The sequence below is a fragment of the Eretmochelys imbricata genome, chromosome 23, assembly GCF_965152235.1.
Source record: "Eretmochelys imbricata isolate rEreImb1 chromosome 23, rEreImb1.hap1, whole genome shotgun sequence".
Classification (NCBI taxonomy): domain Eukaryota; kingdom Metazoa; phylum Chordata; order Testudines; family Cheloniidae; genus Eretmochelys; species Eretmochelys imbricata.
The window spans coordinates 16,888,433-16,900,808 of record NC_135594.1 but is presented as its reverse complement, the minus strand read 5'-3'; the positions used below and the strand labels follow the sequence as shown (position 1 = coordinate 16,900,808).

General features: G+C 67.8%; 1 protein-coding gene across 1 annotated transcript; it reads left to right on the top strand.

Annotated features, from left to right (window-relative positions):
• The first annotated feature begins 1,048 nt into the window (after positions 1-1,048).
• LOC144279131 (uncharacterized) lies at positions 1,049-9,848 on the top strand. The gene is made up of 7 exons (XM_077840587.1): positions 1,049-2,341; positions 2,470-2,547; positions 2,762-2,873; positions 2,953-3,098; positions 3,177-3,253; positions 8,468-8,568; positions 8,898-9,848. The coding sequence occupies exons 1-7, from the start codon at positions 1,271-1,273 to the stop codon at positions 8,963-8,965; spliced, it is 1,653 nt and encodes a 550-aa protein (XP_077696713.1). The 5' UTR covers positions 1,049-1,270; the 3' UTR covers positions 8,966-9,848.
• Positions 9,849-12,376: the final 2,528 nt, after the last annotated feature.

Here is a 12,376-nt window from a genome sequence, read left to right as displayed (position 1 = left end):
CTCTGGGGAGGGGCGGACACATAACGCCCTAGGGGGATGGGGAGAGGCGGCCACCTCTGGGGCGGGGCGGCTGGGCCGCAGTCTGGGACAGGAAGGGAAGCCGAAGCCTGTTGCTGACTGCGACATTTCGAGAGGGGGAATGGGCCCCCCGGCCTGGGGTTCGATCCCCCCATTCGACGGGGCAGAAAGCCAGGCTCGGGGAGTTGGTGCCCGCGCTGATCACCGGGGGGGAGCGCCCCTTGCAGAGCCCCACCCCGCAGCCCCCTCCCCCCCGGCTTAATTCCTCCGGGGGATCACCGGGTCTGGCTGGGAGCGCCCCACCCTTCAGTCTCCTGCCCCGCCCGGGGGCCGGACCTTTCGCCCCCTCCGTGCTGGTCCTGACGAGGCCGCCGGCTGTCTGCAGTCCGACCAACACGGGCTCCGCCGCGTGCAATGCACAACTGCACACACTGCACCGCTGGCCGCGCGCACCCTCTCGTGCAAGGCACCAGGATTCAAGGGGAACCGTTACGTGCAGGGCTCGACTGCTTGCAGTTCACTACAACGGGCAATGCACTATTGCACACACGGCGCCGTGTGCGCTGCACGCTCGTGTGTAATGCACACCGCACCGTATTGCCCGCGCTGCACGCTCGTGTGCAAGGCACCGTTGCTCGCGGATCGCGCCACGCCTGCGCAACGAGCAATCACGCGCCACCGGCATTTGCTCCACCTGGCTGGCGCGCGCGCGCTTACCCACAGCCAGCTGCCCAGCGCGCAAGCGCCGCATTCGGCGTTACTGCGCATGCACCGGGGGAAGGCCCTGCCAACGCGCATGCGGCACGCGCAGTCTCCCTTTGAGACACTCCCCGCCCCATCTCTGGCGGACGCGACCGAATCCACCGAGCCTGGTTCCGCCTCCTGCCTATTGGCCGCCGCTGAGAAGGCGCCCGCCGTATCAGGGTCCGGGTCCCCCACGTGGGGGGCGGGACGAAGACGGAACCCGCGACGATTGCTGGCGCCGCCGGCCAATCGCCGCCCGGTTCGCCCCCCCACGTGGGACGGAAGGCTTTTCCCTCCCGCCGGTGGCGGGGCAGCCCTGCTGCTGGCCAATCAGCGCGGGGAGGGGAGAGAGGAACAGAGGAAGGGGGGAGAGACGCGCGAGGCGCTCGAGTTTGGCAGTTGGCGGCGGCCGTTGCTCCCCTCGCGCCTCTTCCGTTTGAAAACGAGGGTTGAGCCGGAGGGAGGGGGGCTGGCGCGGCCCCGCCCCCGGGCCTGAGCGGACCGAACCATGAGCGGGAGCGGGGGCGTCCCGCGGACCCCACCCCCCGCCCCGGCCGCCAAGCGCCGCTGCCCGGCCCCGCTGCTGAAGGAGACGGAGGCCGCCCAGGCGCTGACCCAGCTGACGGCCTGGGGGGCCCTGGAAACCGCCGGGCGGCAGGGGGCGCCCGCGGCCGGGGGGAGCCTGGAAACTGCTGCCGCGGGGCTGGCGCCCCCTGCTGGGGAGGGGGCCCTGGAAACCGCCAAGCGGGGCAGCCGAGACCCCGCCGGGGGCGGGCGGGGGCGCCTCGCGGCTGTCGCCAACGGGAAGGGGAGCCGAGGAGCCGCCCAAGGGGAGAGGAGCCTGGAGACCGCCGCTGGGCCAGGGAGTCTTGACGCCGCCGCCGAGGGGAAGGGGGTGCTGGAAACCGACGCCACCGTGATGGGGAGCCTCGAAGCCGCCGCCGCCAAGGGGAAGGGGGTGCTGGAAACCGACGCCACCGCGATGGGGAGCCTCGAAGCCGACGCCGCCGAGGGGAAGGGGGTGCTGGAAACCGACGCCACCGTGATGGGGAGCCTCGAAGCCGACGCCGCCGAGGGGAAGGGGGTGCTGGAAACCGACGCCACCGCGATGGGGAGCCTCGAAACCGACGCCGCCGAGGGGAAGGGGGTGCTGGAAACCGACGCCACCGCGATGGGGAGCCTCGAAACCGACGCCGCCGAGGGGAAGGGGGTGCTGGAAACCGACGCCACCGCGATGGGGAGCCTCGAAACCGACGCCGCCGAGGGGAAGGGAGGCCTGGAAACTGCCGACGGCCGGGAGGGGCGGAGGAAGAGGCGGGCGGAGGAGGAGTGCTCCATCATCTCAGTGGGGGAGGAGGAGGAGGAGGAGGAGCCGGGGGCCGGGGTGGCCCGGCGGGCCCCGGACACGGAGCAGTACCTGGAGGCGCTGGAGGCGGTGCAGCTGGAGCTGGAGGCGGTGAACGAGCAGGCCGGCTGCGCCTTCCGCATCCTCAAGGCCAAGTTCGGCCACATGCGCCGGCCCCACCTCGAGCGCCGCAACCTCATCATCCAGAACATCCCCGGGTTCTGGGTCACCGCCGTATCCCTCCGCCAGGGGGCGTCGCAGGGCAGCCGGGGCTGGGCGGGGGGCGGAGAGCGGGAGGCTCGAGGCCCGGAGAACCCAGGCGTCCGGGCTCCGGTTGTGTTTCCTTGACTCGGGCTCGGCAGTTTCTCAATCACCCCCAGTTGTCGGCCGTGATCAACGACCGGGACGAGGACACCCTGAGCTACATGACCAACCTGCAGGTGAGAGTGGAGGGCTCGGCGCTCGGACGCCTGGGTTCTCTCCCTGGCTCTGGGAGGGGAGTGGGGTCTAGTGGGTTGCGGGGGGCGGGGCTGGGAGCCAGGACTCCTGGGTTCCTGCTCCAGCTCTAGGAGGAGCCGGGGGACGGTGGGGGTGGGGGTGCGCACTGTGGAAAGTCTCAGGCCCGGACTCCTGGGTCCTTTCTGCCCCCGGCAGGTGGAGGACTTCACTCACGCCAAGTCAGGGTGCAAGATCAAGTTCTACTTCAGCGGGAACCCCTACTTCCAGAACGAGGTGATCGTCAAGGAGTTCCAGCCGGCCTCCTCTGGTACGGGGCGGGGCTGCGTTCGGGGGCCCTGGGGGCGCTCCCCATGCCTGCACCCTCACCCCTGCCTCTCCCCCCACAGGCAGGCTGGTGTCGCACTCCACCCCCATCCGCTGGTGGCGGGGCCAGGACCCCCGGGCCCACGGCCGCAAGAGCCCCGAGGTGGGGCGCAGCTTCTTCAGCTGGTTCGGGGACCACAGCTTCCCTGCAGGTGACCGGATTGCTGAGGTGAGACCCCCCGAGCCCCGATCCTGCCCCCCCCCGGCTGCCCTCCCCACATCTCACCCCCCTGCTCCGTCCCCCCAGATCATCAAGGAGGACCTCTGGCCAAACCCCCTGCACTACTACCTGATGGGCGAGAACGGGGGCGCCGGGGACGACAGGTGAGACGGCGCCTCCTGCTGGAGGGGGCTGGCAAGGGGCCGGCAGGCTGGGGAGCCAGGGACTGGGCCTAATTTTTTGGTGGCTGAGAAGTGCATGCTGGGTAACCCGGGCGGTGGGGGCGCCGAGCATTGTGGGTAACCCGGGGTGCCTGCAGCGGGATGGAGCCCGGGGATGACTGCGTGGTGATTGTGGGTGTCACAGGGTCCCCGGGCGATGCTCTGACCTGCTCCCCACGAAGCCGGGCAGGACTCTGGGGGAGTCTCCTCTCGGGGAGCAGCCTGTCTGCAGGACACACAGCTCCCCCGGCTCCACCTTCCTGGGTCTGACCCCGGAGCCTCCAGCCTCCTCTGCCCCTCCGTGCGCTTCCCCCAGCCAGTCTGCCCAGGCGGGGTCCGGGGGGGGCCAGAGGGTCCTGCCCCCCAACTCCGCAGTCAGACGGGACTCTCAGCCAGCCGGGGAAACAGAAGGTTTATTAGACGACAGGAACAGGGTCTAACACAGAGCTTGTAGGTGCAGAGAACAGGACCCCTCAGCTGTGTCCATTTTGGGGGGCAGTGAGCCAGACAACCACGTCTGCCCTTCACTCCTTGTCCCAGCCAGCCCCAAACTGAAACAGTCTCCAGCCCCCCCTGCTCTGGGCTTTGTCCCTTTCCCCAGCCAGGAGGTCACCTGATTTCTTTGTTCTCCAACCCTTTAGCTCTCACCTGGCAGGGGGAAGGGCCCAGGCCACCAGTTGCCAGGAAACAGGGTGTCGGCCATTCTCTGTGTCCAGACCCCTGTACACACCTGCCCTTTAGGGCTCTGCAACGATCATACCCCCTTATCCCACCCCCTAGAGACTTAAGAACTGCCTAGGGGAAACTGAGGCACCCCCACACTATTCAGAGGAAACATTAAGAACTGTCCCACTTCGTCACATCTCTCCCCCCTTCTAGATCGAACTGAGCGGGGTCACTTTAGCCGGTGACCTGGGGAAGTTCGAAGCCACCAATGTTCCCATGGATGCCCCAGCATCTCTCCCATTCCTTGGTAGGAGTTACACCAGGCCCTTCCAGTTTCACGCCCTGCCTTAGGTCGGGGGTGGTTGATAGCACTCACAGGCCGCATGTGGGAAGGTTTATGCGGCCCGTGCCTTTTGCCACCCCAAAACCCCTGGGGGTCAAACTGGGATTGGGTCTTCTCCCCAACAAGCTGGCCAAACACAGCCACTGGGTTATAGGACTGTTTAACTTTCTTAATAGCTTTCACTTCATCTGAGACCTTCTCAAAGCTCTCCACACTGGATCTTTCAACTGGAAAGTCAGTGGATCCATTCACAACAGAAAATTTCTGGCCTTTAGCAACTGAAACTTTCTTGATGAAATCACTTTCACACCCTTCAGTGGCAGTAAACTGCTTGCAAAGACTCCAGGAGGATTCCTTTCCCTAGGGCTTTTCTATGCAACAATTCACCCCTACCAGAAATTCTGCTCTTACCCTCTTCACCGAGGGCTTGCTCTAGAGGAACACTTTCCTGAGCAACAACAGACTCTTTCTGGGTCTCCCTTACATCCAGAATTACCTCTGGCCCATCCGGCAGTTCCTACACAATCCCCTTTCAGGCAAACTGACAGACTTCCGAGATAAAAGCTCAGAAGCCTTCTCCTTCCCTTTGCCACATACAAGCTCAGGAATCTTTTCCTTCTTGCGACAGGTTTCCACACCCTCAGTAGGTAACACAATCACACACCTTCGTGCTCTCCTTGTGCCCTGGCTAGGATCTCACCCTGATTAGACAGAGCTGCGACACCGTTTCCCAACAACACACTAGCAACGGGCAAAATACAAGCACCAGAATTGTCTGGTCTCTGGGATTTTACATAGACACTAACTGGATGCGACCTAGTTACAGGGCCATTCTCCCGAGCAGACACAAACTTAGGGCCATTCCCTTCCTGGGCTTTAGCTGGATCCAGAACCAGCTCTGAGACAACTGCACGACCCTCAACCATCACAGGCTGCAAGGCCCCTTCTGTCTGCTCCACAGACCAAGAAGAGCTGGACACACCCTCTCCCTTCCCAGACACCCAGCTTGGGATCTCATTCCCCTGGTCCCAGCACACAAGGCTGGTCACAGACAACTGCTTGGAGATCAGGGTAGCTCCCTCCATAGGCAAGTCAATACCCCTGACAGACACACGCACGTTTCCTTCACTGTCCCAATTCTCCACCCAGCTAACAGGTAAGGTCCAGGGACACTCTCTTCCGCTCTCCTCGCCTTCCCCCACTGCTGACTAGACACAGCCATCAGCTCACAAGGCTGCCTAGGCTCATCCAGACTTTCCTTACCCAGCACCTTGCCACGCCCCACAGATCCCCTGCCCTGCCTCTGTCTCCCCCCACTCAGCTGGGGTCTCAGCTCCCACTGTGCTCAGCGCTGCCCTTGCTGTCCCAGTGGGGGTAGGCAGCGAGCTCCCTGCTTTCCTCACTGCATCAGAGCCAGCCTGAGCCCCCTCTCCCGTGTGCACGGGGGGGGCAGGGAGCCCCAGGGGTCTAATCACAGGCAGGCAGGAAGCCTGGGCCTAGCAGCTCCTCCCCACTGCCAGCCAGGTCATCTGCATTTTCACTGACCATTTCCCTCTCTGCCGATTGGTTCCCTGGATCCAAATTCAAACCCTCGGCCCTTTCCGGAGCAGGGCCCGGATCCTGTCCCAAAGAGACACAGTCACCCCACAACAGGGTCTGGCAGCTGGTGTCCTGGAGAACCCCAACGACCAGCCAGCCCCACCCCTCCTGGGTCTGCACAGGGATCTGGGCCATAGACAGGGCGAGGGGCTTCGTCCCTGGGACCCTCACCCAGCCCCTCAGCCTCTGAGGCTGCACCACCCAGGGCCTGACACCAGTTCTCTCTGTCCCAGGATCTCGCCACCCCAGGAATGTCTCCCCATTGACCATCCCCTTCCGCTCCTACTGGAGGTCCGAGGGGCCTGACCCCAGGAGACTCCACACAGACATATAGGTCGGGGTCAGGAGTGGGAGCCTGTCCACCTCCCCACCCATCTGGCTGATGGAGTCTATGGCCTTGGGACCCAGCAAGGGAGCTAGATACCGGGGCTTTTCCGCAGGGTCCCCCTGGTTCAAATCGCCAGCCTGCTCAAAGGCAGTGAGGTGGCATCCACATCCCCCCCCCCCCCCGCCCCCAACCAGGGGCAGCAATTTAGTCTCGAGGTTCCCTGTGGAACTGGCCCCCCGGGATCTATCCCCACTTACCCCGGGGAGGTCCCCTAGGCCTCTCCGCTCCCCCACCGCCAGTTCATGCTGCTGCAGCTTCTGCAGCTCTTTCTCGGGCTCTCGCTCTCTCTCACAGTCCTCGTGCTCTCTCGGACTCAGCTCCAATCCCGTCCGTCTCCGATCCCCCGATGGGGAACCCGATCGTGAAGACCCTCGTCTGGTCGGGGACAGGAGTCTTGGGGGTGCCTGGCCACCACTCCAGCTGCTCCCAGATCCTGCCATAGCCCCATTTGGGGTCAGGAATCTGTTCCTTCGAGTGGTCATCCTCCTCCAGCTGCACGATGAACTGTGCTTTGGTGAACTTCCCACTGCTCAACCCTCTCTTTCTGCACCGGGTTACAGTGTCCTTCTTAAGGAGACGGTGACAGGCCATCACTCCGCTCCTCCCAAGTTGCTGTGGACTCACAGGCCTGTGTGCTCTCAGCTCCCCACGGTTTCCAGGGAGAACCCCTCGTGTGCCAGCCCTTCTCGAGGTCACCCCCTCTTTGCCAGGGTCGAGCGGCAGACTCCTCCGGCCCTGGGACCACTCGCTGCAATCCCCCAGTGGACCCTATTACTGCAAAAGTCCTTCTCTCTCCCAGGGCCAAGCCGCAGGCTCCTCCGCCCCTGAGACTGCTCACCGCAGTCCCCAGGGGGACCCCATTACTGCACAGTCCTTCTCGCTGGTCACACACTCCCAGGGGTTAACCGCCCCCCGAAACCGCTCCTCTCTGAGCCTTCAGCACGCCTGGTCCCCGTCAATCCCCCTTCGTTTTACTGCTCCCCCGTCGCTTACTGCAGGAAGCGCCGTCCACGGGTGCAGTACATCCCACCGCTGCCACGGGGTCCCCGGGCGATGCCCTGGGCCTGCTCCCTACGAAACCAGGCAGGACTCTGGGGGAGTCTCCTCTCGGGGAGCAGCCTGTCTGCAGGGCAAGAAGCTCACCCGGCTTCCCCCTTCCTGGGTCTGACCCTGGAGCCTCCAGCCTCCTCTGCCCCTCCGTGCGCTTCCCACAGTGAGTCCACCCAGGCGGGGTCCTGAGGGGGCCAGAGGGTCCTGCCCCCCAACTCCGCAGTCAGACGGGACTCTCAGCCAGCCGGGGAAACAGAAGGTTTATTAGACGACAGGAACAGGGTCTAACACAGAGCTTGTAGGTGCAGAGAACGAGACCCCTCAGCTGGGTCCATTCTGGGGGGCAGTGAGCCAGACACCCCGTCTGCCCTTCACTCCATGTCCCAGCCAGCCCCCAACTGAAACTCCCTCCAGCCCCCCCTCCCCTGGGCTTTGTCCCTGTCCCTGATCCCTTTGTTCTCCAACCCTTTAGCTCTCACCTGGCAGGGGGAAGGGCCCAGGCCACCAGTTGCCAGGAAACAGGATGTTGGCCACTGTCTGTGTCCAGACCCCTGCACACACTTGCCCTCTAGGGCTCTGCAATGACCATACCCCCCCATCCCACCCCCTAGAGACTTAAGAACTGCCTAGGGGAAACTGAGGCACCCCCACACTATTCAGAGGAAACATTAAGAACTGTCCCACTTCGTCACAGTGGGTAACCCCAGGGGGGAGCCGAGCATTGTGGGTAACCCTGCGATGCCCGCAGTGGGACGGAGCCCGGGGACGACAGCGTGGTGATTGTGGGTGACCCGGAGGGGGGGGGCGCCGAGCGTTGTGGGGGTGGGGGCGCCGAGCGTTGTGGGTAACCCTGCGATGCCCGCAGTGGGACGGAGCCCAGGGACGACTGCGTGGTGACTGTGGGTGACCCGCGGGGGGGGGCGAGCATTGTGGGTGACCCGCGGGGGGGGCGCCGAGCGTTGTGGGTGACCCTGCGATGCCCGCAGTGGGACGGAGCCCAGGGACGACTGCGTGGTGACTGTGGGTGACCCGCGGGGGGGGGGGGGCGAGCATTGTGGGTGACCCGCGGGGGGGGCGCCGAGCGTTGTGGGTGACCCTGCGGTGCCCGCAGTGGGACGGAGCCCGGGGACGACTGCGTGGTGATCGTGGACGACGAGGGGGAGGAGGACGAGGTGCAGGAAATCATGGACGAGGAAGAGGATGGCGAGGGAGGTGAGTAACGGGGTCCCTAGGTAACGCCCCCCCCCACCGGGGGCTGTCTCTGCAGCGGGCTTCATGAAGGGGGCAGGGCTGGGTGAGCAGGGGCTGTGGGTTGGGGGGGGCATGGGTCAGGATTGGGGGGTGCTGATGGAGTGGGGAAGGATTCGGGGGGTGCTGGTGGAGTGCGAGGCCAGGGGTGGGGCTTGGCATAGGATTGGGGGTGCTGGTAGAGTGGGGAAGGATTCGGGGGGGGGCTGGTGGAGCAGGGAGGCTATGGGTGGGGGGGCTGTGGGTCAGGATTGGGGGGGCACCAGCCGTACCCATGTCTGTCCCCCCCCCAGGCAGCACGGTGGAGGAGCTGATGGTGGAGGTGGCCGGCCGGGGCTCGGAGCCGGAGGAAGACGGTTGATCCCCTGCCCCCCCCCCCGCCCCACCAGCACCCGAAGATGGACCAGGCTCTCCCCCCCCAACCCCCCGGCGCCTTCTGCTGGGGCTGGACTCTGTGACTGAGCTTTGCCCCTGGCCCCCCGGCCTGGGGTCGCTTCCCGCTCCGGGCTTGGAGCAATTCATCGGAGCCCTTCAGTCATTGAGGGCGACCGCAGTTCCCAGCCTGGCCATGGGGGGGCAGCGCTCCCCACTGTGTCGCCAGGGGGCAGTCGTCTGTGGGGCCGTGCTGGCGTTGGGGGTCGGCCCAGGGCGCTGGGGGCAGGGTGGGTCAATACCCCCCGCCCCCCGCTGTCTGTGGGGCCCTGCCTGGCTTTGGCAGAGGGGCATTGTGGGTAAATTCCCCACAGGGGCCAGGTGGGGTCCTGCCTGGCCGTGGGAGAGGGGCATTGTGGGTAATCCCCCCCCTCCCGTAGTGGGGTGGGGCCTTGCGCCCCCAGTGGCCTTTTACTGAGCAGCTCAGGGTCTTGTTCCATTAACTGTGCTCAGGGGTCGGCTGTTAACTCCCCCCCCAGCCTGGGGCCCCCCAGGGCCTGCTGCCAGCCTCAGGGCCCCCCCACCTCTGCTGCACCCCCCAGTGCAATCCCATCAGCCCCTGGGGCTGGGCACGACTCTGCCCATCCGTGTGGGGGGTGCTCTCCCCGGCGATCGGGCTGGGTGCTGGGGGGCACCCTGGGGCCGGCCCCTCTGATGTCTTGTAGCCATGGGTGGAGGCGCTGGGCTGGCCGCCCCCCATGGCCGCCCCCCATGGCCGCCCCGTGCAACGCTACTGATGTGGGGGGCAGTGCCCGCCCGGGGGTTGTGCCCAGCCCGCGAAAACAAAGCACTTAATAGACGGAGAGATTTCACCCGCCCGGCTCCTTCCTGGCGCGCCGCCCCCCGCCGTGGGGGCCCCCCGTCCCCTGCCCACCCGCCGTGGGGTTGGGGTCCTCTGTCCCCCTGCCTGCCTGCTGTGCAGCCCCCTGCCCGCCCGCCGTGGGCCTCCCTGTCCCCCTGCCTGCCGTGGGGTTGGGGTCCTCTGTCCCCCCGTCCCCCTGCCTGCCCACCGGGGGGTCTCCCGTCCCCTGCCCGCCGTGGGGTCCTCTGTCCCCCCCGTCCCCTTGCCTGCCCGCCATGGAGCCTGTCGGCCCTGGACCCTGCCCGCCGTGGGGTCCCTCGTCCCCCTGCCTGCCCGCCGTGGGGTCCTCTGTCCCCCCCCGTCCCCCTGCCCGCCCACCGGGGGGTCTCCCGTCCCCTGCCCGCCGTGAGGTCCCTCGTCCCCCTGCCTGCCCGCCGTGGGGTCCTCTGTCCCCCCCCGTCCCCCTGCCCGCCCACCGGGGGGTCTCCCGTCCCCTGCCCGCCGTGAGGTCCCTCGTCCCCCTGCCTGCCCGCCGTGGGGTCCTCTGTCCCCCCCCGTCCCCCTGCCCGCCCACCGGGGGGTCTCCCGTCCCCTGCCCGCCGTGAGGTCCCTCGTCCCCCTGCCTGCCCGCCGTGGGGTCCTCTGTCCCCCCCCGTCCCCCTGCCCGCCCACCGGGGGGTCTCCCGTCCCCTGCCCGCCGTGAGGTCCCTCGTCCCCCTGCCTGCCCGCCGTGGGGTCCTCTGTCCCCCCCCGTCCCCCTGCCTGCCCGCCATGGAGCCTGTCGGCCGTGGACCCTGCCCGCCATGGGGCCCTTGGTCCCCCTGCCTGCCCGCCGTGGGGTCCTCTGTCCCCCCGTCCCCCTGCCCGCCCACCGTGGGGTCTCCTGTCCCTTGCCTGCCGTGGGGTCCTCTGTCCCCCCGGCCCCCTGCCTGCCCGCCATGGAGCCTGTTGACCCTGGACCCTGCCCGCCATGGGGCCCTTCGTCCCACTGCCTACCTGCCATGGGCCCCCCCGTCCCCTCATCCCCCTGCCTGCCCGCCGTGGGGTCCCCCGTCCCCCTGCCATGGGCCCCTCGTCCCACCTGGGACGTCCTTTCTCCCCACGTAGCTGTCTGAGCAAAGGGGCCACAGCAGACCCCACTTCCCCCAGCTGGGAGAGAACCCAGGCGTCCTGGGCCCCCCGCACACCCCATGGCCAGGGTGGGGGAGTTGCCGAGTCTCGAGGTCTCAGGGTCTGTTTGGGTCTCGGGGTGGGGGCACCTGGGAATCCTGGGGGGGACGACACGTGGGGTGCAAGGGCTTGTGGGGCAGCAGAGATCTTCCCAGCATGCCCCTGGCCTAGACTGGGTGGGGGGTCACCCCTGCTTGGCTGCCAGGGGGCTCCCCAAATCCTCCTAGATCTGTTCTCCCCCCCCCCCAGCTGCTCCGCCCCCCCCACTTCCCTCCAGGCAGGTCCCAGCCCCGGCGCTGTTCCGGGTCCCGCCCCCAGCCAGGTATGTGGGGGGAGGGCGGCGGGCAGGGAGGGGTTAACGGGGGGGGGATCAGCTGCTAGGCCCGGGATTGGCCGGGGGATTATCGGCCCCCTTCGTCCTGGGACCTTCCCACCGCGGGGGGGGGCCGAGGTATCAACCCCCCCCGGACGCCGAGCGGGGACGGAGACGCCTGGGAGCCGGGACAGACTCGGGGTAAGGGGCCCCCCCAGCCCGCCGGTGCCCCTCACTCCCGACCCGCAGCGCCCCCCCCCCCCAGCTCAGCCGGTGCCCCTCACTCCCGACCCCCAGCCCCCCCTCAGCCCGCCGGTGCCCCTCACTCCCTACCCGCAGCCCCCCTCCAGGCCGCCGATGCCCCTCACTCCCGACCCCCAGCCCGCCGGTGCCCCTCACTCCCTACCCGCAGCCCCCCTCCAGGCCGCCGATGCCCCTCACTCCCGACCCCCAGCCCGCCGGTGCCCCTCACTCCCGACCCCCAGCCCCCCCTCAGCCCGCCGGTGCCCCTCACTCCCGACCCGCAGGCCGCCGATGCCCCCCACTTCCGACCCCCAGCCCCCCCCCAGCTCGGCCGGTGCCCCTCACTCCGGACCCGCAGCCCCCCCCGAGCCCGCCGGTGCCCCTCACTCCCGACCCCCAGCCCCCCCTCAGCCCGCCGGTGCCCCTCACTCCCGACCCGCAGACCCCCTCCAGGCCGCCGGTGCCCCTCACTCCCGACCCCCAGCCCCCCCTCAGCCCGCCGGTGCCCCTCACTCCCGACCCGCAGGCCGCCGATGCCCCCCACTTCCGACCCCCAGCCCCCCCCAGCCCGCCGATGCCCCTCACTTCCGACCCCCATCCCCCCCCAGCCCGCCGGTGCCCCTCACTCCGACCCGCAGACCCCCTCCAGGCCGCCGGTGCCCCTCACTCCCGACCTGCAGCCCCCCCCCCCCAGCCCGCCGGTGCCCCTCACTCCCGACCTGCAGCCCCTGCTCCCCTGGATTTTGTCTGCTCCGCTTTGCCCTGCGGGACGCAGACGCTGGTGGGGCCGGGGCGCAGGGGCAGCCGCCCGC

What these genes read in the sequence shown, in the direction of transcription:
- LOC144279131 (XM_077840587.1), top strand. Translation starts at nt 1,271, where the DNA reads ATGAGCGGGAGCGGGGGCGTCCCGCGGACCCCACCCCCCGCCCCGGCC. An exon ending in GTTCCAGCCGGCCTCCTCTG is followed by an intron (nt 2,874 to 2,952) that starts GTACGGGGCGGG and finishes CTCCCCCCACAG; the next exon opens with GCAGGCTGGTGTCGCACTCC. An exon ending in GGAAGAGGATGGCGAGGGAG is followed by an intron (nt 8,569 to 8,897) that starts GTGAGTAACGGG and finishes TCCCCCCCCCAG; the next exon opens with GCAGCACGGTGGAGGAGCTG.